This window comes from Mycteria americana, chromosome 4 (assembly GCF_035582795.1).
Source record: "Mycteria americana isolate JAX WOST 10 ecotype Jacksonville Zoo and Gardens chromosome 4, USCA_MyAme_1.0, whole genome shotgun sequence".
NCBI lineage: Eukaryota > Metazoa > Chordata > Aves > Ciconiiformes > Ciconiidae > Mycteria > Mycteria americana.
In genome coordinates this window covers 75,084,375-75,110,556 of record NC_134368.1, presented here as the reverse complement: position 1 = coordinate 75,110,556, position 26,182 = coordinate 75,084,375, and the positions used below count along the sequence as shown (strand labels likewise).

Below are 26,182 nucleotides of genomic sequence, written 5' to 3'. Positions count from 1 at the left end.
CTTGTTCAGGATAAATAGCCTGTTTTTACTTGTCACTTAATTATGCCACAATTAATGACCCCAGTGTGCACTAAAACTGGTAATAGGGAATGTCAAACACTGTGGAAGAAACATTTACGACTAGTCAGTTCCTAACACAGGCACTGTTCTGAAGAATGATATTCATTGCCCCAATATTCAGTTTTCTCTCTTTTTCTTAGATTGGACAATAAAAACATGCTTTTCTTTTTTGGCTTCTGGGTGTTTACTTCCTGTTGTCATTAGTTGGGAGAGTCATGACAAAATTTGGACTTTGAGTGTAACAGAAGAATGACATCAATTCCTATGTGTGATGAGTTAAAAAGAATAATTCCGTTAGAGATTAAGATTCCTAAAATTGTTATAAATTTCTTGTATTTACATATAAATTACCTAAGGGTTGCTTGTTTTTCATTTTATTCTTGCAATTTCCTTTTTTCTGTTTGATGCTGAAATGGCAAAGCTTTTTTTTTTTTTTTAATTTGGTAACAAAACCCCTTCCATGTTAAAATTGGAAAGACTTTTCCTAAAATATTGCTGCTGCTGTTTTCTAGCTCTTCCTCTTTTTCGTTGTATTTTGAAAATTTAAACTCTCATTTGTGTGTGCATGTGTGTGTGTAAACTTGATAGATCAAATAACTTCATTCTGACACCAAATTTCTGAGGGTTTTTAGTAAATAATAAAAAACGTCATAACTTTGGTACAATTGGTGTAGGTTTGTCTCAGACCTGAGCGTATGAATGTGGAGGGTGTGAAGCTGTCGACTGCTGGAGGCTCGGGAGCTGCGGCTGGAAAGGTGCCCTTGGGCCAGCAGGAGCAGAATGCTGCGTTGCTAGTTGAATTCAACCGAAACGGAGAGGCGTTGCGGTTTTTCTTATCTGTTTTAAAGGTGTGGGATGGTCCAAATACGCTTACTCTGTATTATGCTGGGGGTGGGGGAGGTGGGGGGGGGGAATAAGAAGTTAAGAGCTACTTGACAAGTCGGCAATGAGTTGATTTTTAATCCTCATATCTGAATTTGCTAAGCTTTCAGAAACTCATGAGTTGCCATGGGTTAGGCGACGTTGTCAAAACTGGACTCCAGAAACCTGTTAGTCTTTGAACTTGATTTCCATTCTGGTTTTGGAGGGGAATGAATAACTTTGTATTTTAGCTTTATTGTCATTTTTTTTCTGTTTTGATGATTATTTCAATATACTTATTAGATAAAAATGAGCAGTAAAAAGTTTATTTGGTTTTAGGGAGTTGGAACATGTTATTGCTCTTAAGAATCTGCCACATGGCTTGCATCTGCTAAGTTAATAAGTAAATCCTGTTTATCCACTTTACTAAGGTAATAACTAAATCCTGTTCATGCTCTCAGTGTCATGGATTATATTAGATTAATTGTTCACCTTGCTAAAGGGGACACAGAAGAGAAACATGGAGTCGCTTTTGTAAGCGTTGAGACGGCTCGTGTTTTGTACAACATGTCATACAAGTCCATATTGCAGCTCTTGGACAAACTATTTTAAGTACTGTGTTCCTCTGAAGCTACTTGGTTAGCTCTTGCAAGTGAGATTGATGCCTGGGAAGAAGAGGGGAGGGACCAGCTCTCCCTCAGCTTGTCCTTGCCTGTTTCACGACGGTGTGCAGCTTGCCTGATCTTGGTCTACTGTGAGGAAAACAGATAGAGAAGTCTAATATTAGTCCTTAATGTAGTAACGTAGCTCGAAGACGAGCTTGGTAGTTAAATCTAAGTATTTGTTAACCTTTCAGTTTTCTGAGGAGAATGTTGTGGAAGAAGACCAGAGCAATTTTAACCCCTGTTAAATACAGCCTCTAGAAATCTGTCATTCCTGGAGCATATCTGTTAATGTCAATGAGATTTGTAGTTAGGGGTGAGGAATGGCGATGTAATTCCAATTCTTAAAGAATCATCATGATACAGTAAAAGTGAAGCTTGATATAGAAATCTGTATTTTGCTGTAGAAAAATATTAACACTAATACAGAGGGCTGTTGCAAGCAGATAACTCTCCTGCCATGCAAAAGAGATCTAGGATAACATTGCTTCCTAATGCTGTCTTGCTTCGTGCGAGGGTTTTAGTTTAGGTGGCTAACACTGAAGTTAGTACTGATCGTAGAGTAAAGGGAGCGATTGGAGTCTGGTGCTGTAAGTGAGGGCTGGCCACTGCCTAGCAACTAAGCGTCGCGTTGGCTTAGCTCAACTCAGATAAGGAACAAAAATATTTTCCTCCAAGTAGAAATGGAAAAATATGGAGATATTTGTGTGGGGCACCAGCAGCGTGTCTGGCGCAGGATGAACTGACGGGAGCGCTTGTTACTGAAGTGTTTCAGAGCAAAGTGAGGGAGCTGGTGGCTGCTCCTGTTTCTTCTGGTGTGTTTTTAAGTAGTTGCATTCAGACAGGAAAAAAAAAATCTTGTACTGATATGAACATTAACAAAGAGAGAAAATGAAAAGCTCTGGTGTCCTTATGTACCTCCGTTCTCTCACTGGAAATGTGCCTGTCTCGCTATGTCTGTCTCACTGGAAATGTGTCTTCAGTCTTTTGGTCAAAACATTTAGCAGATGCTTGGCTTCCTCTAGTGTTTTAAGAAAGTGAGTCTTTGAAATGACTCTGCCTTATGGGTTTGCCAGGATTATGTTTTATTCAGGAAAGAGTGTTAGTGTTTAGTTGATATTTAAACGCTCTTTGATCTTGAATGCCCTGTTCCTCCCATTAAATGATAGCAGCAGCTTTCAATAAGCAACAACCCTATTACTGCTTCCTGTATATTTCTCTTTGGTGTTACTGTGTAGAATGTGGAGATTAAAGGGAATAAAATAATTACTTTCTGGCCCCCTAAATTCTCACTGTGTTTTTTCAGTAGGCTACAGCATTACTCGGATAATCAGGGTAACTGGCTGTGCTGTTTGATACATACCATACTCATGTACTGTCTTATTCCAATGTATGTAGCTGGAATCCATATGTGTTTATGGTCTGTTATATAGGAGATACTGGTTTTGCAAGCTCTAATGCTGATGTGGAACAATACTGGGATGTATTTGTCAGTGCCAGCTGAATAATTTTCCTGTAGTAAAGGTTTTCTGACAGAGGATGGAAGAGAGCCAAGTTACATTTATGAAATTTCTAACTTAAGCAACAATGCTCAGCATTTAAATTGCAACACAATAGTAAGAGAGTATAGTACATATGATGATAGCAGCATCTAGTTTGTTTTTATAGAGTTTTATAAATGCTTGTACTTATGTGAACATCTGTGTATGTACTGTAGGATACATGGATTTTATCAGGGTAAAGGCTGGAGCAGTTTCATGCTGTTTGCCCCGCAGTGGAAGGTTGGACTGCAGACGGTCTCAGGTGTCTCCCTCTGGCCATGACTTGTCAGACGACAAGAAATGCGACACAGGGCTGTGTTATCTTTTTGAGTCTAGCCACCATCCTTGTACTTTTTCCTGTGCTGTAGCAGAATGAGTTCAGTATTCTTGCTCTGACCTTTCTCAAAAGTTTTTTCTCCATCTCTACTTGATACACAGTTTTGGGTTTTTTTTTAGTTTAGCAAGAGGCAGACCCAAGGCTTTTCCTTTCCTGTGAATAGCTGGGCACCAGTGGTTCTGCCTGGGAAGGTGCTAGTTTTATGTTAGACCAGTGCTATTTTGGCGTAGGGAATGAAAACGGAATGTGACCTTAAATGTAAATTTAGCCAAAATAAAACAAGACTGATGGATGATATACAAACATTGGAGGATGAATCTTGTAGTTAACATTTGCTGACTAAGCAGGATTAAAAATCTCTTTGTTTTGGTAACAGCTAGGAGTCTGATCATTGCAGCAGTCTGTTGAACCAAATGACTGGAGTGTTCTTCCCCCAGTCAGGAGGTTTGTTTCTTCCCAGTTACATCTTGCACCATGTGATTGGTTTTTATTTTGCTCCAGTGACTTCTCACGATTGTTGAAAGTGCCAAGTTCTTAAAATCCATCAGAAAGTCTCTTCCTATTTCATTGTCTTTTCTTCTAGGTGTTGGTTCAATAGCCAGGTATCTGTGGCTTTTCTTGACCCGTCAGGTCATTCTTCTGTGTCCCAAACCTCCAACCTCCCCCCACCCCTTGATGCTTTCCAGAATTTTCTGAAACACTTCTTAAACGTTTCAGAGATTATTTGTGGAAAGACATTGCAAAAATTTGAAATGACTTCATGGCTTTAATACAGGAACTCTGCAAATCTGGCTTTGGTATGTTTAAAAGGTTACTACTTCCAGCCACCTGCTCAGCCCGTTGGTCAGTAATTTCCAATCCCTCAGCAGATTCAGTAGAGAGAAATGCATGGATGTGGCTTTCTGATCCTGTGAGAAGCTGAGTGTTTTGATTCAGCCACTTCTCAACTTGACCAAAGATGTTGGACTTTGCACTGAAAGAGTCGGGGTGTGGGCACAGGTTCTGTCTGCTGTCACTGTCACCAAAGAGGTGGCTTTTGGTGGAGAGGTGGGATAGGCAGCTATGCAGGAGGCAGTTTCTCACTGCTCTAGAAAGGCTCATCAAAGCCCGTAGCCCACTTCAGTATTTTAGTACCCTTTCAGTCTGTGAAGGGAAAAGGGGGGTGATGTGTGGGTGCGGTGCTGCATGCCTTCTCTTAACGTGTATGTTGCTCAACATTATTTGAATACTTCACCTCTACAAGTGAGGGAAAATGTAATAAACAATTCCTTCCTCTAGCATGGGGCTAGGTCTCATATGACAGGGCTTTGGTAGGGGATTATCGGATTCAAGAAAATTAAATAAGTTTGGGAGAGTGTGTGTTGTGGGACCCATTCTCCCATAAATAAACTCTTTTCAGCCTTGTGTTGTGACCTCACTTGCAAATAAACATAACATTAGATGGTTAAGAAACTTGTTATTTTCCATTTTTAAGCCTTTCACAGCCGGCAGAAATTCTTTCTTTTGCTGTCCACTTTATGAACAGCCTTTTAGTCCACAAGACATTTGAGTTGAAATACTCATGTTTCCTTTTCGCACGGGAATTATGTTGCTTTTTCCTTCAGCCTTCTTATCCTTCTTCCTTCAACCCTGTGCAGCATCCTGCTGTGTTGAAGGGTACATGTACAGGCTTTAGAAGTAGTTGCAAAAGGGAGGCGAGTACCTGGCAGCATAGCATCACAGGGAACGGCGCTGTTACACAATAGGTGAGGAAAGGACTAATGAGAAATCGATGAAAAGTAAGGAATGTGGAATGGCAAGGAACAGAAAGCATTTTTTTCATTTTAGCTTGTGTCTTGCTGTTTGTAGAGTATTTGTGACTTATCCTTTTAAGTGATTGAACTGAACTTTCAGTGCAGCGTTGTATGTCAAAGTTGTTCTTGACTATGACACATGATAAAACATATGATGTGTTGGATGCAGGACCTGTTGTAAAGTTTTTGGGTTTGGTGGGTTTTTTTTTTTGGTTTTTTTTTTTTTTTTTTGAAAAAACCCAACCAACCAAAACAAGAACAGCAAAAAAAGCCCAAGTTTGTAGTCTTTTAGCTCCAGTTAATATTAAAGAACAAAATGCTTAGCTGGTCTGTGAGAAGAGTTGTTCTTAACCCTTCAGAACTGCAGGTGATAAGAAAAAGATTATAGATTAACTAAATATTTCAAATCGTTCTTAACCTTGGCTGACAATGAAAATGCAAGTAAAACCTTTACTACTGGGTAGGAGTGTACCAGGACATGCACCTTTTCTTTCTATTGAGGATTTCCATCCTTCCAGAACTCCTGACATTCTGAACCTGCACACGTCAGCATGACAGGAAAGTGTGTGTACACTGCTTATTTACAGGTTTATAAATCTTAATAAGTGTTTATAATGATGATATTGTGGCTGAATGTAGAGTCTGATTACTTCCTGGGGGATGTAAGAGTGCAGCCCTCCTACCCCAAATTGTCAAACACGAATAGGTAAAAACTGGGTTGAAGAAATTGTTTTAGGAATATTACAAAACAGTTATTATACAAAATTAATTTTAATGCTGTGCATTTAACTAAACTAACTTTTGGCATAGTTTAAGTCCATGGAATTTCTAGTTCCAGTGCCACAATTCTTTTAAATTTGGTTTATGTATAAATGTCTCACGAGCAGAGCTATCTATGTAAAGTATATAGAAAATCCTAAGATGCATATTTGTGTTGACAAATATACTAGTGAACTTAGGTTAGCAGTGTAAGACAACTGGCACAACTTACTCTGAGTGTTGTGCCTTAAACTTCTGCAGTTATAGATCTGTTTGTATGGCCTGTGCCCTAAATTGTGGTATAGTGAAGCGTAAGAGTAGGTCTAATACTGTACACAACATCACACTTGCTTTCTACTATATAACCTTGTATAAAGAAATCTGTGCGACAAATTCCCAGATGAGATCAGAAGAGGGTTAGACAATATTGGATGTCTTGTAATGTCCTTAGGCAGACCTTTGTTAAGAGTTTCTTGTAAAAGTTGATTATTCTAGGGGTAGAAGTATCTTCCAGCCTTCTTAAAATGATTCCCTGACATTCAATCTGTGCTTTTTTTTCCTTGCAGACCTTTCAGCAGCCCAGAGGAAATTTGCTCATTCTCTGAGAGACTTCAAATTTGAATTCATTGGTGATGCAGAGACAGATGATGAAAGATACATAGGTACGTAAGAAGTGACTATAAGTGGCTATATTTTGCCATGCCATCCTGCAACACAATTAAACTTTTCTTCTGGTTTTGTATTACAGATGCGTCACTTCATGAGTTTTCAAACTTTTTAAAAAATCTGGAAGAACAAAGAGAAATTTTGGTGAGTTGCAATAAAAATTTTAAAAAGCTGTACATATAGCAAAGAGTAAGATGAAAGTCAGTTAAAGTTGCTTACTGCTTTGTTAACCACCAAGATGTTGATACCAGTAACCTAATAGTGAAAGCTCTCATTGTGCAGTCTCTGATTCTGTAGTCTAGACTTAAACAGACAGCAGCTAGCTCTCATTAAAGAACAAAGCTCTTACAGTAAGGACAGATAACTATGAGTTGGTTTAAAATGGTAGTGACCTGACAAATTATGGCTGGGGTGAATGGGAAGACCATCATAAGGTTGTTTACCATTTACAGGAAAAAGCAAGATGAAAGAAATACTGCAGCAGGACACCCAAGGTTGAGAAGCTGGCCAAATTTGGGTCCAGGATCTCTGTGGCTCCAGCTTCAACAAATAGGTAGATTTGGGATGCAGTCCGTTGGCTGGATGCAGTAGCAGACTTACAAACCTTTTCTTTGTAGGTGAGCTTTCTGGCAGAGGGTTGCATCTGCAAACATTTAGTTGCTCTGTTGTGTAGAAGGGAGTGTTCTTCATTCACGTGCCCGTGATTGCTGAGGGTGTTAGTGTAATACAGGTCAGGTTGGCTGCACATAGGCTGTGGGGCGAGAGCTCTGCAATACACCTTGCTATCTTGATTTCCTAAGTTGTCCAGAAGATGGGAGGTGTCCTGGTTTTGGCTAGGATAGAGTTAATTTTCTTCCTAGTAGCTGGTATAGTGCTGTGTTTTGGATTTAGGATGAGAATAATGTGATAACACACTGATGTTTTAGCTGTTGCTAAGTAGTGCTTATACTAAATCAAGGACTTGCCAGCTTCCCATGCTCTGCCAGGTGCACAAGAAGTTGGGAGGGGGCACAGCCAGGACAGCTGACCCCAACTGGCCAAAGGGCTATTCCATACCATATGGCATCATGCTCAGTATAGAAACTGGGGGGAGTTGGCCAGGGAGGAGCAATTGCTGCTCGGGTACGGGCTGGGCATTGGTCAGTGGGTGGTGAGCAATTGCATTGCGCATCACTTGTTTTGTATGTTCTATTATTATTATTATTATTATATCTTCCTCTGCTGTCCTATTAAACTGCCTTTATCTCAACTCATGGGTTTTACTTTTTTTTCCAATTCTCTCCCCCATCCTACTGGGGGGGGGAGGATGAGCGAGCGGCTGTGTGGTGCTTAGTTGCCAACTGGAGTTAAACCATGACGGGCGTTTCTGGATGGTACCATGGTTCTCCTCTGCAGTTGCATGCCCAGTTTTCGTTTCAGAGTGGGGATTCATAGAGCAGATAATGTGTACCCAGTTTTCTTCTGAGTGTGGTCAGACCCTGCATCTAGGAAATGCTCTTGGATCTGCCTAGATGGCAATTATGTTCCCCAGTATTTGCCATGTGATTATATCTTTATCTTCCTGGAAGTCAGTGACCACTTGGCATCACTGAGAGGAAACAGGCTAATCTGTGTTCTGTGCTCCTCTCTGCCAGAAGCTGTGCCTGCAGCATAGGAGTATGTAGATAAGTGAGAAAATAACTAGTGAACAATCTTTTTTTTCGCATTTCTCTCTCTGGCAGTCCTGAGCCCAGTAATAGTCATGGTTGCTTGAGCGTGCCGTGTTACATCCTGGTATGTCATTCTCATCTGGAACCACATTTGAGTCAGAATTAGGGTCTATGTGGTTCCTTGCACATTCCAGAAGAATACTGTCTTTACATAGCAGAGACAATTTTTCAGTATCTTGAGTTGTTTTGCCAAGTTGTAGAGATTTGCTCGAGTATATTTGAATGCTTCTTTTGTTTTTTCGTAATTCTGAAGTATAGTCTTTACTCTGCTTTTTCTTGCCTGCCATCCATAGCTGCATTTTATTTTAGTGAAGTTGCATACATCTAATTAGTGAAAGTCTTTGGGAAATTTTACAATGGAAAATACTTTATAGCCTGCCACATTATTTTCCACACTATTTTGATATCGGGTTTTTGAGAGATGTCAGCTTCAGGACTTTGGAATTATGTGGCACGCTTCAGTGACCGTATCAATAGATCTTCAGCAGTAATAGATTACCAACACAGTAGGCTGTGCAGAATCCAGTGCTGGCTGTCTGTACAGTAAAACGCTTCTGTTTTTCAGACTGAATGCCACAAAACAGTATTACTTATTTTTTGGTATGCTGCCCATGCTTACACAGAAGGCATTATCACACTAAAAGCTAATTAATGCCAGAGAATGTCGTGTGGGTCAGCATTGAAGAGTTCATTGAGGAGATCGGCTACTGTGCTGATCTCGAAAAGGAAACTAGATGTTGTTCTTAACAAATTTAAAGTAGCTTTTAACCTTTTATAGTGTGTTACAGGACTTTTGAGTATCAGAGTTGCTACGTCTGGTCTGTAACTTTCTCAGTTCCTGCTTTCTCCTCCTCACTTTTAAGTTGCTTTTGTGTTTGCTCTTCTACCATCCTCTGGGACCTTGCTGCCTCTCTCTTTAGTTTGCTTTGCTGAGTTCCTCAGCTACTCTAAAGCAAAGCCCCTTCTGACTTGAATGCAATTAATTCTTCAGTTGCGTAATGTGAGAATACATCTAATTGTTCTTAAGAAATCCTTACTCTCCTTAACATCCATTTTTTTCCCTTGCTATAATTAACTGATTTTTTTTTTCCTTTGTGAAGATTATTAAAATCTGCTGTTGTCTTACAGTCAATTGTTCATTTGTTTTAACTCTCTTTCCAGCTAGATAATGGTTTTATAGCTTCCTTTCTCTCTGTTTTCTGAAATACATATTAAGATCCCATTTTCTTTAGGGTTTTCTTTGCCGCTTGCCAAATAAAACGTGTTTTTGCCTTAGCCTTTTTTAACTTTGTCCCTAAGTACTCATATATTTCCTTTTTACTCCATCACATTTCTCTTTGCATAGGATTTCTAATACGATTATATTCACCTTACTATGTTTCCTGTCACGTCCCCAAGGCAATACAAACTCACTGTTTTATTTTGATACGGTCTCTTCTATTTCCTGATTCAGTTTTGGCACGCTTCTGTTCCTCTGGATATCTTTGGAGGAAAGATCCTACATAGTTATTTTTTGAACTTCTGGTGTTTTTCTTTCCTTTTTTTCTTTTTTTCAAAACAGAAAGACTGTTTTCTTATGCCACAGGTATCTTTGCAGTTGTGGCCTCTCAGAAATCCTTTTGCATTCTTTGTCAGTTTTACCACGTTGTCAGAATCAAATTCAAAATAGCATCTTTCCCAATGCATGTTTCTGAAAGCAGAATTACTCCCAGCATGTATCAGGGACATGAGAAACTGTTTCTCTATGGATTTTTAAAGAAATGTTTCAGTGAAGTCAGTATTTTATTCTTTCCTCCCCTTCTTCCTCTTTTAAAAAAAAAAAAAAAAAAGAGGGGGAGAGGTTTCCCAGTTGTGGTTTCCCAAGTTAAAAGAAGTTGTAAGGTTCAAAGGCATACACTCAAATGGTTAAAGATAGAATTTAAATAATCTGTGCAAATATGTACTTATACTTACCTCTTATCATGAAGTATTTAAGTGCATGAGTACTTATTTCACAGGTTAAGTGCTCACTTAATGCACAGTGTTCATGAATAGCAAAGAGTCACTGAACCTTTTGTCCAGTGACTCTTTGCATTTAGTTTACACTGTTCCTACTCTGCTGGAAGATGGTGATATTAATTTTTCTGAGCTTTTCTTTGGTCCTCTGCACATGGGTGTTTAAGGGTTCATAAATCTTAATCTATCTTTACAGTAATCTGAAGAAATCTGTGTGAAGGAGCAATCAGTTTACTCACTGATTTAGGGTTAAAAAAAAAAAAATCCAATAGTTTTGGATGTAAGAGGCATTCAAAATCTGTTCCATAAGAGTTCATAGCATTATATAGTACTCTGTATGTTCAGACCCTAAGTCCACTGACAGTGCAGACTGCTAAATATATCTGCCAAGACAGTGGAAAAGGCATAATTGGTGACCACTTCTGAAAAATTAGGCTCCCGACAGCATATTGAACATCTCGGATGCGGAGGTAGAGGCACAGATTAAACGGAATTTCTCAGGAACAGCATTTGACTACCTTAAGCCCAGGATCTAGATCCTTTTTTTCCTTCCTGCAAATTGTCCAATTTAATAAAACATTTTCCAGTTTTAGAAACAAGCAGAACAATTGCTGCCGTATCTCATTGCCCAGCTTCACTTTTCCTCTGTGTGGCATGAGGCGGGATGGCAATCATATTATCAGAACATGGAACACGAATGCAGAATTAAGACTACTTCAGGCACACCTCTTATGTTTTGGTGATTTCTGACATTGAATGTTTGATTTATATATTGGTTATTTTTGATTGTTATATACAGTCTTCTGAAATTGTTTAATGAGTTACATATGAACTTGTGCACATTAATCTGTAGAATAAAGATGACTTGTCTGTACAATCTAAAAAAAGTACAAAGCCAGTTCTGGGTGCGTTCCTCCCACCTCTGAGTGAATATGGCTGAAAAGTTCTGTTACCACTAGCTTCCTCTTCCAGATAATTTTGTGGTCTCACATGCATCAACATAACTCACTAGAGAATTTTCATTCTGTTATTTCATCAATGGGAAATGTTTGGAATTTGCATTGTAAAACTGTCACCAGTTTGGATTTTGCTGGTTGTTAATAACGCCACTGTTTCTTGTGGAGGACAGCGCTGACAATAATCGAGCAGTTCATTCTTGACTGAACACTGAAGCTGTTGTTCACTGTTGGATTCCTTGCCTTTCAGTGGCATCTTTTTGCTCGGTGATGAGCTTTGCCATGAACAAAGAAAATGGGCATTATGCTATTTCCTTTCCTGAGCAGCCTTTTCGCTTTGTCAAGATCTTTATACGACTGCTGATTTCAAAGCATGGACTGGAAGTGATTCTCTGCTTGTACGAGAACCAGGCCAATGTTCTGGTGTGCCGCACTGTTCAGCTCTTGCGTATTGGGTTTGCTAAGGGAAGCTTTGTCTTTGGAGGAGTTACCCACAGCTTTCCTCCACTTCAGATGGGGAAAAGCCGATTTGGTGCTTTTTGTGAAACTCTATCTTTATTTCTTTTTCTGTTTGTTATGTTTATGACTTTGTAGTATTTTTCTCTTTATAGTGGAATGTATTTCATAAGAGTGAACTTATTCAAAAGCCAGGACTATTAAATAGCTTTTAATAAGTAATCTTTACAAAAATCTGCTGTCTTAATTTAATTCTCTTTTTTGTAAAAAATGAAAGAATTCATTGTTTGTGTTGTCTGCTTATGATACTAAGTAATTTTTGAGGCCAGCAGTTTCATGGCAAGTGAATCAAAGCAAACAGTCTTTCAGAGCAGAGCACAGCATAGCAGATAGGTCAGAGGAGGCATTTGTAGCTATCTGTCATTTAGATCCTTCATAAACTTCCACTGAACAGGAAATAACCTTTGGCTAGAAGGGAGAACTCGGGAGTCCTGCTAGTATATTCTCTGTTAGCCGAGACTGCTGCTTTTAAGAGCTAGAAACTGCAAAGCACAGGAGTCTGCCTGCATCGCAGCTTGTGGGGCAGTGGGCCGATGGTCTAGGAAACTCCCCCTGGAACAGTTTGAGAAAGTTGTCATTGTCTTACCAAACCCTAGGGGTAGTTTTCTGGAACACCTGAGAGGAAGGTGATTTGTTTTGTTACAGGTGCCTCCTGGCATCTCAGAAATGTACAAAATAGATTGTATCCAAGACAGGTATATCTGTGCGCCTGACTCTTGTTACCAGACGGCTTCCTTCACAGCAAATGAACCCAGAGGAATGGACGTCACTTCTTTTCTATAGCTTCTGCACACATGCAAAGACACACAAGTATTAATGTGCTATGAGACCCCCTTAAAAATCCTTTAGTCTATAGACTCCAGTCCTTGTAAAAACTAAAAAACTCAAACGCCCATGTTTGTAGTCCCAATGTGTGGCTGAGGGTCTTTCATTATTTAAGATTGTAAAGCTACAGGGAAAGCTCTGGAGCAGTGAGAAAACCCAGACACTTTTACAAGAAGAAAACGTTCATTTGAAACCAAACAAATGAGTTTTGGGTGTGGGTTGCACTGACTTCAACCATCAGTGCTCCGGTTAAATACAAAACCAGTGCCGAGAAGTGATTAGAGAGATATGCCACTCTATCTGCAGGGCGTACTGGCAGGAGAGTTGGCTGTGCGACTAACTGGGAGCACATTTGTGTAACTGTAAGAGCAAATCATGTTCTCATGGGAAAAGAAAGAACAGAGATTAAGGCTTCTCAGGTAACGTCTGATGGTCCTCAGTAGTGGAACTGTATCTGCAAAGTTATATAATACAGGGTTTCAGGCATAGATCTTAATGCTTTGAGATATTTCGGTAACAAATCACTATGCGAAGCAGGAAAGCTTTTTGGAGGAAAAAAAATTTTTATATATTCCCCTCTTTCCCCAACGTTGGAGGTATCAGAATCAGCTTTTTTATTAGGCTGAAGGCTGCAGTTTCTTAGGAAAAACACAGAAGAGTTATATCTTTTATAAGCAGAAGTGCAGCTGTATGTAGTAAATTTCTTTATTAGAAAGTGAATTTCTTTATTTAGCAGCAGTGTTAACTGCTTTGTTATTGAGTTACTGCTAGGTATGTCTTCCTTTCCACGTTCTCTGTTGCATCGAGTAGGGCAAAACTTCCTTCACAGATCTAGTTTCATTGACCCTTGCTCAGTTTCATGTGCTCTGCCCTACTGACTGGTGGCCTCCCTCTTTGCTTTGTCGAGGGCAGAAACAATCCTGCCCCTGTCTACAAATAATCTTTCCAGTCACTGCACTGGGAAACTTAAACCCCTCTTTTCTGTTTGGCATCTAATCTGCATTCCAGTTCCTGGGATGAGAATTGGGAACTCAGCACTCCTGTGTCGCTGTGTAGTCTGCAGCAAGGTGCATGTTTATGGCTTTTTATTTCTTTTCCTTTCTCAGTAAACCTGTCTTGTATGGGAGAATGCTTAGGTTCAGAATGGAGCAGAGTCAGTGTACATATTTACCTCACCGCCAGAGTTATTGATGAGCGTTGTGTAATTTCTAGTTCTTCCAGTAAAGGCTGAGGTCTAAGGACGTTTTTAGGATGCAAGCTGGGAGACCACTGCTGCATTTGTCTAGTAAGCAAAACAAATTTTGATTATCTTAGGTTGGTCTAGCCTTTGCAGCCACAGGGGCTGGACTGAGCTTCTGGGACAGGTCTTGTGGGTTGATACTCCTTTACAGCCCACGCAAGCAGCCTTCTTCCTCTGCAAGGCAAGCCTGGTTGTGCCCGCAAAGGGAGCAGGAACTTAGACTGCTCCTGTCTGCTGCAGGAGGGTGAGAAAGCATGAGCAGCGTTGAACGCTGGTGGATGGTGCTGTCTGTCAGGTTACAGTGCATAGGAGAAGGTCTTTGGGGAAGCAGTTTCCCCCTAAACAGCCATACTCCCACCTTCTCTGAGAAGGGAAGAAGTGACAGGCTAAATGAAGTTGTCTTGTGGACTGGCACTGACTGGTGAGTTACCCCTTGGATCTTGTTGACTTGACTGATGAAGTAGCAAGCAGCTGTAAACGCACTTGCTAACGGATATAGTTTGTGCCTTTGTGGGCTGCTCTAGGAAATGTTGGTTTGGGCCCCTTAATCTGCAACCTGTTACTTTTTTCTTTTGAAAAATTTGGAGCTGGAAGAGTCAGGATTATCACCATTCTGTACAACTTCTCTGCCTGAGCAGGTGGAGTTTTGTAAAGGCATCTGAAATTAGGAGGTATACACAAAGCTGAAAGCCTGCTTTAGGATGTTGTTGGAAATGTTGGATACAGTGATCTTCTGAGATTATGATGGCAACGATGATTTTTTTTTTTTTTTTTTTAACTGCTGTCGACAGGTTTATGTTCAAGTTAAGTTAATTCTTTGACCTTTCCATAGGTGCAGCAAATAGAACAGTAGTGGCATAAGCAGTTTCAGACTGTCTGCCCGAGGCACGTGTGCCTATCAGGTTAAACATTTCTTAAAGCGTTCTTGAGACTTTGACGTTCATAAAGCTGGTTAAGATACTGTGACCTGAGACGTGACCTCTTTATATTGATTAACTTATGACTTACACTTACCGTAGTTTGCCTGCCAGATTTTAAAATTGAGTATATATTCCTTTCAGATAGGTTTGGATAGATCAGAGATACAAAAAAATAAAGGAAATTTTTTGTGCCCTTTAAATAGTACATTCCTATCATCATAATCTGCCAGGATTAGAGGAGTAGAGGGATGAAAATTAATTTAAGAGCCAAGACAGAGGTTGAAATAGGAAGGAACGTGTAATTTTGTATTAATGAATATTTAACTTAAATGCCTAATATAACTTTTCTTGGAAATTTTACATTTTAACATGGTTATACTTCTTAAGGAAGGTGCAAGTGATAATGGCAAATATATTCAAGTGATCCTTAGCTTATTTCCTTATACTGGGAGAATTTTACTTTTTTTGTCTACTGATCTGTTACCCATGGGTTTAAAAAAAAAAAAAAAAAGAAAGAAAAAAAGTGTTGTTTTGAGTTCCCAGTTATAAATAAACTAAGTTAACAATGAATAACAGTGTAAATAATGTTTTTGTTCTATAAATAAGTACATATCTTTTTGTAGGTTCTCATAACAAGCACCAGATCCTAAGTACTGGAAAACAGTGCGAATGCCTCCCTATTTAATCTAGTATTGTGCATATTTTAATCACGAACTTAATTTTTATTTCTGCCAGTCAGGAGAACGGCTCTGTAATTCACCGTTAAATTTACCAGTCACGTCTTGGTTGACAGTTTCTGTTTACGCACTTACAAACTCACATACATGCTCATTTCAGTGAGGAGGACATATCCCTCTTGTGTTTTTATATGTGGGCCTGGTATGAAACTCCATGAGAATGACCAAAGATCTACAAAATCCCACTTCAAGAAATACTCAAGAGCCCCGTTGTTTAACCCAGACACAGAAAGCAAAGGGGGTGACAAATCATAAATACCTGTATGACAGGCAAAATTCTGCTGAAGAGGCATCTGTTAACAAAAGTTTAAGTTGCGCAAAATGAGAAATGTCTTTTTTGGAAGGAGAGGAGGCTTGTTTTTCTTTTAATGAAAGAGTTACTGGCATATCATACCATTGGCAGCGGTAGAATATCTGTTTGTTGGCAGTCGATGAGGGAACATCCCATTTTGATTTAAAGATTATTTTCTGCTTCAAACAAATACCTGCAGTGGTTCCCATGGTTAATGCTGCACAGGAGTGTAGCAGACCAAGTGATTTGCAGCTAGCCCTGCTGGTTTATAAACCACAGCCTTTTCTGTGTGTGGTTTTTTTTTTTTTTCTTTCTGTTACATCAAGGTGCTATGGTTTTCTTTGACTCGGACTTCATGTTCAGCATACGTTCACTGCCTGTTGATCTTCCTTTTCACTTTTTTTGTGTAAAAGTTCAAACAACTAATAAGCAACTTGTCATTAGATATTTATTTTTAACCTTCTGACCATTTAAGTGCTCAGTTGCTACCTTTAAATGCTTTTAAATGATTCCACTACCTGTGGTGCTTTTACATCCTGGCAGCTGGCATCATCCTCTCTGAGTTTTGCTCTGAGGAGGCCTCATAGCTTTCTCCCTCACTTTGTCAACATGGAGGAAACTGGCAGAAACAATTTAAACTTACATTTTTCCAATATAGAAGGACTATTCTGTGATTTCCACCAGCAGTTCTCTACTCTGAGTTGTGAGAATGCTTGTGGTCAGCAAGGAGAGATCTTTCAGTCCTCAGGTGCCTCTGCTGTGTCCCAGGAAACTGTTTCTGGTGCTTGATCCAATTGTAAATCCAAATTGCTGTTTCCTTTCAGCCTCTAAGAATTTCCAGGAAAGTTTCGGGAGCCTGACAAAATTTAAAAAAACTGAGTATCCTAAAAACTGCCCTGGAGACTCCCAGTAGCTGCTTGAGTAGTGGGGATATATGTGCACAGGCTGCCAGGTGGGCTAAATCCTTCCTAGAATCACAGTTCAGCTCCTGTTTGGGGCATTTGACTGCCCTGGCTCTCTTTCAGTGGGAGTGGAGGCAGCTCAGGGAGCAATGGTTCTCCAGCCACCAAGAGCATTCCCAAAGCCTTGCCGTGAACTCTTCAGGATATCTCTTTGCTGGAGACGTGGCAGAAGTTGCTCTGTTGTCCTTCCCCTACCCTCCAGCTCGATGCAAGGGTCTCTTGTGTCGTGGGTAGCCCGGTGCTGCTGTACACTTTGGGAAGACAAAATTGTCAGATTTCCTTTTTCTTTTGCTCCCACCAAGGGTGCACTGAAGGGTGCTTTAAGTGTTTTTGACAAAATCAAGAAGTGGATGCAGAAAGAAAAAGTTTGGGCCATGAGAACAAGTGCTCTGAAGTTAGGAAGTATCTGTTGTATGGATGACTGTGCAACATGCAGTTTGGCGCAGACTTGCCAGATGTTTGGGTTTCCAGTTAGCTACATAGGTTAGCCGTGGCTGTTTAAAAATCTGGGTTGCTCTGGTTACAGTGAATTGGCAGGATGACTCCTACAGTAATCCCTGCATGGCTCTGGGTGTGGGTGGGAGCAGACAGTGCTATTCAGTTTTGTGTTGTGCCAGATCTCTAATGCATCCCTCTTGTGTTTTATGATAAGAGCTTTTCAGAAGTGTTCCAGAAGGCTGGTTTAAGCCTGCAGTGTTTTATCTGAAACTTTTCATATTTGAAGGGGGGTGGCGGGGTGGGGAAGAGAGAGGAAGCCTTCTGATGTATCTACGGTGGGCTTCCAGGGAGCTCTGCCTGGACTCCTGGCAGCTCAGCCCTGAGGCTGTGATAAGCCCAGTCCTGGGCACAATTTACTCTCTGGGTCTGCCTTAGAACTGAGACCAAAAGGATCTCACCTGCTCCTCCACACCTCCAACGCTCTTGCCATCTTTTCCGTACTGCTGCTGCGTTCAAGAAGTTCCAACCTTTGCTGAGATTTCAAACATTTTTTTAAATTTTAAGTCTTCTTTGCGCCAAAGCCAAACTCAACCCTGCTCCATCTCTGGTGAAATGTGACGTCAACTAGAATCTGTGTTTGCTGGCCAGATCTAATAAGCTACAGTTTTCTGTCGTGTAATGACATATGGTGTCCTTTTTGTTTCTCTTTAGTATGGCTATGAGGCTGTTCATCGTAAGTGCACTGGTGGCTACTCACCCAGTCAACTAAACCTCTTGTTTCTTAACTTTACACCTCTTGATTTTACAACTTAGGTTAACTTAAGCTTTTCTTACTGTAATTAAATGTAAATATTTGGAAATATATGTACCGATGCCTAATGGCTTTAGCTGTGTGTTAAAAGCTTATTATTTGCTACTCAGTAGTTAGTTCTGCAGTTGTTTGTAGTGTTTCTTATTGCAGAAATTTTTGTGTCCCCAAATGAAAATCATTTGTCCTGTGTCTCATTCTGGTGTTCAGTGATTGAGACAGTCAACCTGATCTGCAAGACTGGCACAAGTAAAACAGTTGCAGTTTGGCCACAGCCTGTAAATTTCTGAAATTTCTGCATTTGTTTTAGATTTAATTTTCCTGACAGTGGATTGAAATAAGGGATAGAAATTTTGAAAGCTTGAATGAACTCAGAGATGTGATTTTTTTGAGATAGGATTTAAGACTCCTAACTTGCATGCTTCTCCTTTATTTTACCCCAGAGCTTGCTTGCTTTTTCTTTTTATTGCTGATGCTAAAGTGACTTGTAAGTCTGGCTACAGAAACCTAACCCATGCTTTTTTTTCTTTAGGCACTCAGTGTTACTGAAACTCTGATCAAACCTTTGGAAAGATTTAGGAAAGAGCAGCTAGGAGCTGTAAAGGTTTGTCCCTCATTGCCTTTATAAGTTTGTTTAATTTCTCTACTCAGATTGCATTGCAGTAATGACACGTATTTGGCAGAGAGATGTTGGTGTTTATATTTCATGTATTCACGCTTTTCTTTTTTCCTACTTTGAGAACTTGCTTCAGAAACAAATGGAAAGTATGTTTCAAAAGAGAAGAATGGGTTCCTTCCCTTCCTTCTCTCCTCCCCCTCCCTTATCTCTTGTGTCTGGAATAGGAGCAATACCGCTAACAGCCTGCCCTCCTTCCTAATGGGTAACCCTGTTCTGCTTTGTGTTTGCTTGCGGTTGCACAATCAAAGGCTGACAAATATTAACTACCCAAAGGAGCTCATCCATATGCTTTTAACCATATTACAACCTGCAAAGTGAAAACTGCCTTTGTTTTACTTTTTGTTTTAAATAAATAACTTGTTGCCTCTGAGTGGAAGAAAATAGAGATGGAGAGGCTAAAGACAGGATCTCATTGAAGCTGGTGTGATGGTGGTTGTTGGTTTTTTTGGTGTGTGTTTTTTTTGTGAAAACATTCAGTAATTTTTTTTAAGATTGTCACTATGTTGTGTATATTTTAAAAAAAAAGGCAACGTAAACTTTGTATATTAAATACAGACTAGCTTTGGATAAAAGTAACAAGGGCAAGTTTTACGTCTTTGTACCTGTCTACCTTCCTTCTATCAGTGAGAAATTTAAAAGCTTATTCAAAAAAAAAAAAAAAAAGAAAGAAACCCAGCTATTTAACACAGTTTTCCATTGCAAAACTCAATTCATACTTTTTTAAACTACCACTTTGCAGACGTTTTATTTTATAATTTCATGACTTTGTCAGCAGTGATATTTGATAGCTAAGGTAATGTTTCAATTACGAGAGTGCTATACATTTTGACTTAAGCAGGAATGATTAACGTTATGAATATGATTTTAGTGTTCATGAATGGAAAATGATCTGTTGATCATAAATCATCACAGTTCAATAGTACAATGAGCTTTGTGTAATTTTATGGACTTCTGAGAAGTACATCAGACTTCCCAATTAACATACAATAAAAATTTGGTCTGTAATACAGGGAGTCTTCTAAGGAAAAAGAGAATTTGTTCTAAATGTAACCTATTGTCAGAGAAGCAGCTGTAATGAATGGATTATTTCAACAGTATTTTTGGTGTTAAAGAACATTGTCATTTTTGGGGTGAGAACTCCTAATGCTTTAAATTATCTCATGATCTTCGCTCATTTGCTAGTCAGAATTCTGTCGCCGATGTTTCTAATATGACAAGTCACATTCACGCAGTCTACATCTCGCATTTTGTTTGGATGGATCTTTCTTCCCTTGTGTTTCCCTGCATACTCTTTCTCTGAAGTTGAAGCTCTTATTTGTGATTTAGCCATTTTTTTTGACAGAATTCTCAGTGAGCTGAAGTAGAAGAGTCTTGCATAATTGTGTAACATTTAAATAAAAATCCTCTAAAAATATTTAACTCTTTGAATATTCTTAACTGAATATTTATTCAATATAATCAAAGTACTGACACTGGAAATATAATACTGCTTAGCTCTGAAAACCAAGTTATGGCATCTAGTAGTGAAATATATCTGAAAAATTGTTTTATATTTAAATTTATACTGTAATATTTGCTTTAGGAAAAATTTACGCTCTACCATTACAAAATAAAAGTTGAATCTGCTGCCTTAGATTTTCCGGTATCTTACATCCCCTGCTGATGAAATGGTCTGAGTTAGGCTTAAGAAGAAAAAGAAAATAAAAAATGTTTAGCTCCGTAGTGCTGGAAGCTGAGACCCATATTGAATTACCCTTTAGTAAAAGATGTTGCTGCTCTAATCCCAGACTACATGTGTAAAGTTTCTAGCTTTGCCTATTTAGAAATCAATACGTCTTTCTTTTTCTGGCAGCACTCAAAAGTTGACCAGATCAATGGAAATTTTGCTAATATAAATGCAAAGATTCCCCCTCCCCGCCTTCTTCCTAATTTCCCATATGCTAATATGTTATCTCTAATCACACTAATACCATATGTATATCTTAATGTTTCTCCGTTGGTAAGGAATATTGTGGCTGCTTTTTTAAAGGAAGTTCTTAGACTCATAATGGAGAAAAAAAAAAAGGCATTTTTGGTAAAATTCCTTGCTGAGAAGCAATCCTAAACAGCTTAGATCTCCTCTTTAATAGAATGCCATCTTCATAATCCAGTCGTTCAGAGAACAAAAACGTGTATCACTTATATGTAGTATTACTTATTAAAAATGAAAGGTTAAGAGAAAAAAATGAGCAAGTATGTCTGTAGAGTCTAACCAGTATGTTGGGTAGAATACATTTAAATCAAATTCCAAATTGACAAATGATGGAAAAATATTTTAATTGAACTGCTTTCTTTCTGATGAGTAAATCTGTCAGTTCTTGAACATGTAATTTAATATTTGATTTTATTTATTTTAGATTATTTTTATTTTCAACTGCAATTAGTTATACTAAAAATAGCTTCAAAACTGGTTGATTAATTTCATCAATACTGATTTCTGTTGTAACACACAGAGTTAAGAAACTAGAACTGAGGAAATGAAAGGGTTGTTTTACAATGTCTTCTACTAAATTACATCCAAGAACTCAGATTTCTTAGAAACACTTAATGGCTGTCCCTTTTCCAATACATTGCTTTTGATAGTCAGAGAAATGGATTTGCACATGCAAATGATACTCATATGTGTCTGTGAGAGATTCTCTTTTGCTAGCATGATTTTGTTTTATGGAGATTTTTCTTTATTTTAAGAAGTTTTTTTTTTTCACGGATGCAACAACAGTCTGGTGGAAACAGGAATTCAGCACAGAGGTCTCTGTACGGCTTTAAAATCAAGAAATACTAAGGAATATGGAGCTGTATTTGCTTTGGGTTTTGAACTGTGAAGCTGTTGGAACTTACTGAAATGATGTTTTTACACTTTTCCCCTGTCAATTATTGAAAAAAAGAACTTTATGTGAAACTGGTACTTCCCTTGAAGTCCTTTATTCAAAACCAAGATAGTATGGATGATCCCTGAAAATAATGAAAAATGCAGTAAATCAAGAGGTGTATTTTTGGCTTTTTTAACTTAGAAGATGTAAGCATTCATGTGATTAAACTTCACCATAATGATGCAATGGGACTTCATTTCAAGTTAGCATTTAAATTAATTTAAAAAATGAGTTGGAAACATACTTTTCCTTCGTTATTGGAGCGATGATAGTTTGTTTCTCTTGTGTTTCTGATTAAGTAGAATTTTAAAAGAAGAAAGGAGGAGGCTTTTCTTACATTTTTATATATAAATGAATGTTACTTTGTTTCGGTGTCTAGGAGGAAAAGAAGAAGTTTGATAAAGAGACAGAGAAGAACTACAGTTTATTAGAAAAGCATTTGAATTTATCAGCTAAGAAGAAAGAGCTACAATTACAAGAGGTATTCTTGCGCTTCTTTTTTAATGTAAGCTGCAGGCTTTTGAATAGGTAGATACATTTTATGCAAATACAAAACCGGCATTCATAGTGGTAAAAGGAAAATTTCTGTCAACTGGAAAGGTTGGTGAGAAAATCAGTATTTGCTGAACTTGGCGATGTACCCCTACCATTTTCTGAATCGAAGGCTTTACTTGACTTGTGTATGAGGTACTGAACATCATGTTAAATTTTTATATAGTTAAGGGAATAGCAAAGTGCAAATATATTGTGAAAAACTCTGCATTTCTTATGAGACTTCACCTTATATGTAATTTGCATTGCATTGTATGTATTAACTAAATGTCCTATGTTAATGCTTAATGCAAAGTATGGCAAGACTTATATTCCTGAAAGAAGCGTTTTTGTGCATTATTTTTTTCCTTCTCGTGTTTTGAAGATCTGTTTTTTTTTCCAAGTAATGCTACAAAAAAGTTTGTTGACAATTTATGACTTAAAAACGGATCTGTTTTGCCTGGCATTCCTTCTGTCCCTGTGGGTTTATTATCATCATCCTTATTTGTAATAGCTTTTATTTCTGGAGCAGCAGCAACTAGTATGTGAGAAGATAGCAGAGAAATCTTGCAGCGACTTGCTGTAGGCAGAAGGATTTTTTTTTTTTTTTTTTTTTCCCCAGAGAAATGTAATTATGTCAGAATTATTAATGCTTAGTCTATGAATGCCTTGTATCATTAAATATTTAATGTTTTCCTCGGAGATAACCCTTCTCCCTGCTCTTTACCTCACCCCAAATAGTCTGTGCTATCTTTCATAAAAAATGGTTAATGTATCTGGCAAGTTAGCTAGGAACTTGAGAACTTGGGTTGTTCTCAAGTTTCATTAGGGTGTAACTTCTCCATACTGTATTTGCAACATAGGCCCTCATATGCATAAACAAGTGTCTTTTGGGGAGTTGAGTTGTCCCAGTGAAGTTAATGGGCATTGCTCATGTGTCAGGACCTCTACTTTTATCAAATTGATCAGCTGCCGAAGAACTTGATGCAGAAAGAATGAAAAAGTAATAATTGTGACTTCTTGATGATATTGAGAGCCATATTTTGAAGTCTGAAATGAGACCTAACCTCAATGGAAAAATACAAAATGCCTGCAAGAGGCATTCTGAAGCTGTATCAAATACAGTCTGAAGTTTTAAAGCATGTGTGAAGACTAGAATGAGCAAATAGATTTGTTTTGAATGTCCTTCAAAGTTTCATGAACAAAAATTCTGAAATTCTTCAGTCAAGCTCTTTCATTTGTGCATTTAATTTTGGAGAATAAATGTATAAGCAATTAAAAAAAAGGGACTTGCAGCATGTTGTCAAAGTGGTAAATAGGAAAAACTTTCTTGCACAAGTGTAGAAAATAGATCTATCTAATTGCACAGGAACTTCCTAATTTAGTATTATACATGAGTAGTTGTGTCAGCTCCTGACTGGAGTAAATAAAGGATGCAGGTATAAATTTGACAAAAATTTGATGAAAAACATGCCATGTTGTGGACTCTGTCTTACATTAATGTAGCCTTTGACTCTCTTAGTGGAGGGATATTCCTGGAATTTCACTGAGGCACGGTGTGTATCTTATTTCTGTATTTCTTCGGCAGTACACAAAGTACAATGCAACAGTGATTGAACTTGCTAGGTGCACAGTGAGGCTCATGCCTCAAAAAACTGAGGAGAGATGTGATAATTTATTTACAGGGAAACTGAGAGGAATTAATAAAACGGCTGTGTTGGGTATTGTATTCTTGGGTGGGGGATGACAACCAAAACAATAAATAACTGAAAAACAAAGAAGAGAGATAGAAACAGGCTTATATGGGGCTTTGGTGAATATAAGGCAGTCTTACTATCGATTAGCCAGATGTCCTAGTAGACCCACTTCATAGTCTTTTTCTATGGCTATCCTTCAGTACATGTATATATAATTAGAAGCTTTGCTGAAAACTCAAACACTTCCTATATTGCGTGGTTTATGGATGCATGCAAATGGCTTGGCTTTTTGAAACAGGTTTCTTACTGATGTGCATGTCAGTGCTTTATTTTTTTAATGGCATTTGTTGTTATGCCCCTTTAGCTGCTGACAGATTTCTAGCACAGGGCAGCAAAACAAAGCACGCTTAAGGCAAAACTGTCTTAAAGCTAATTTGACTTATCCTCTTAAAGCATAGCAGTCACTGTTCTGCCTGAAGAATATAGTCTCAGTATTTAAGAGGGAGTCTCTGATAGTAAGTCTGGTCCTTTCACCTAACCCTTTCTCCGTTCCCTTTTGTAATCTAGTGTAGAAGCGTTTGGTGTTATTACATGGGCAAAGACTAAGTGTTGATCACTTGGAGTATCCCTTTGTAGCTTTTCTGTAATGTGTTTTAATAAAGGTTTCTGTTCTTGGGTTCTTGAAGTTTTATAATGTAAGGAGGGCACAAGTACCTTAAGTAATAACTTCATGAAATAATACATATATGCTAGAAAGTTAAATATTTATGTACAACTGAATGGCAGCTAAAATGTAGCTGTTCACCATCAATAGGGCGTTGGTATTTCAGCAAAGCTGAGCTAAAAATCAGCTGCAGCTAATAAGGCTGCATTTTTAAATATTTGATGCTCTCTGGAAACTTGTGAAGTGTCTTACCAATAAGTGAACTTTTAAAAATTGCTTTTCTTGCCAGTCAGAGTGAGCACAGGTGTGGGATGGGTACAATGGCATTCTGGCTATTTACAGCAGTTATTTGGGTTATAGAGTAAAGCTTACAGTACCAGCAATGTGGTTTTCAACAATAACATTTTCTTCCTTAGTTTGACTGGAGAGATGATTTCCCCCTTTTCTAACGGAAGATGCTGCTAGCCCCCCCTCTCTGTTTGGGCAGGCACCTTTTCAGTGCTATTAAAGCAGCGCACAAGTACCTGCTCTGATGTATTTGGCTTGGATTCCATAGAAGAGAAGTCTGAAGAGGTGTTATTGGAATGTTTCTAAAAATTTAGCCTCATGATTCAAAACAACCTACATTATCTAGTAAAAGGGAATTGCTGCTGCCATTTAAAAGTAAATGAATGAGCTGTGTTGTAAAGGAACGAATCCCAGTCTGGAGAAAATTATCTTATCACTTGCCACTTGTATGCTATACATGTGTCATTTTGAAGCCGTCTGCAAAATGTCTTTGAAACTTCATTAGTTGTATTCTGTGTGCAGGCAGATAACCAAGTGGAGCAGAACAGAAAACACTTCTATGAGCTGTCCCTTGAGTATGTATGCAAGTTGCAAGAGATACAGGAGCGGAAGAAATTTGAGTGTGTGGAACCTGTAAGTACCCTGTCACATTCACAAGGGACAGAGGAGGAGTGCAATTGGACAAAAGCCAAGGAGCTCTGTTTTCTGGGAAAATGCATGCAATTGTGTGACTTGACAGAATTTAAAGCACTCTTGTTACATCTGTGCAAATTCCTAGTACAGATACACTTAACCAGGCACCTCAAAGCTTACCTCAGTAATTACACTTGATTTGGATCCATTGATGTTGGTTTTCAGAAAATATGTGAAACCTTGTGCTGTACAGGAAAAACCTCGATTTATGATGTGAGTTAGAATAGAGGATTCAAGAAGACTATGTTGGGGTTAGACTTTTTGCATTTGTTTTTTTTAACCACTGGAATGTTATTCCTGACTAATGTAAGGAATTTTGTTTTCAATATGAAGGTTGCACTTAGAGGCCTAGTGAAGATGTGCAGATACAAATTAATTAAGAGGGTGCTGATGGCTAAAAAGCTCATTATCAGGTAGTCTGATACGTTTGATTTCAATTGCAATTGAATCTGCGCAGAAATCAAGGGGTTCCACTGAATTTCAGTGAAAATCATACAGGTACTGACCAGACTTACTTAAATCTCTGAGAAGAGCTTATTCTAAAATTTTGTGAAATGTGCATTAGCTTTGCAGTATAAATGCAACTTCATGAAACAACAAGGTAACAGTAAGTGTAATAGTGAGGTAAAGGGAGGATGGATTGT

The 26,182-nt window shown here is 38.5% G+C and overlaps 1 protein-coding gene across 3 annotated transcripts in view; it reads left to right on the top strand.

Annotated features, from left to right (window-relative positions):
• ARHGAP10 (Rho GTPase activating protein 10) overlaps nt 1-26,182 on the top strand; it is a 151,060-nt gene that overhangs the window by 35,696 nt on the left and 89,182 nt on the right. Inside the window, exons 2-6 of one of the 3 annotated variants that reach the window (XM_075500938.1) lie at nt 6,580-6,675; nt 6,762-6,823; nt 18,610-18,681; nt 22,045-22,146; nt 25,368-25,478. In XM_075500938.1, coding sequence (XP_075357053.1) covers nt 6,580-6,675; nt 6,762-6,823; nt 18,610-18,681; nt 22,045-22,146; nt 25,368-25,478 — 443 coding nt within the window. The remainder of the gene's footprint in view (nt 1-6,579; nt 6,676-6,761; nt 6,824-18,609; nt 18,682-22,044; nt 22,147-25,367; nt 25,479-26,182) is intronic. The other 2 variants (XM_075500939.1, XM_075500940.1) reach the window with 2 other exon arrangements.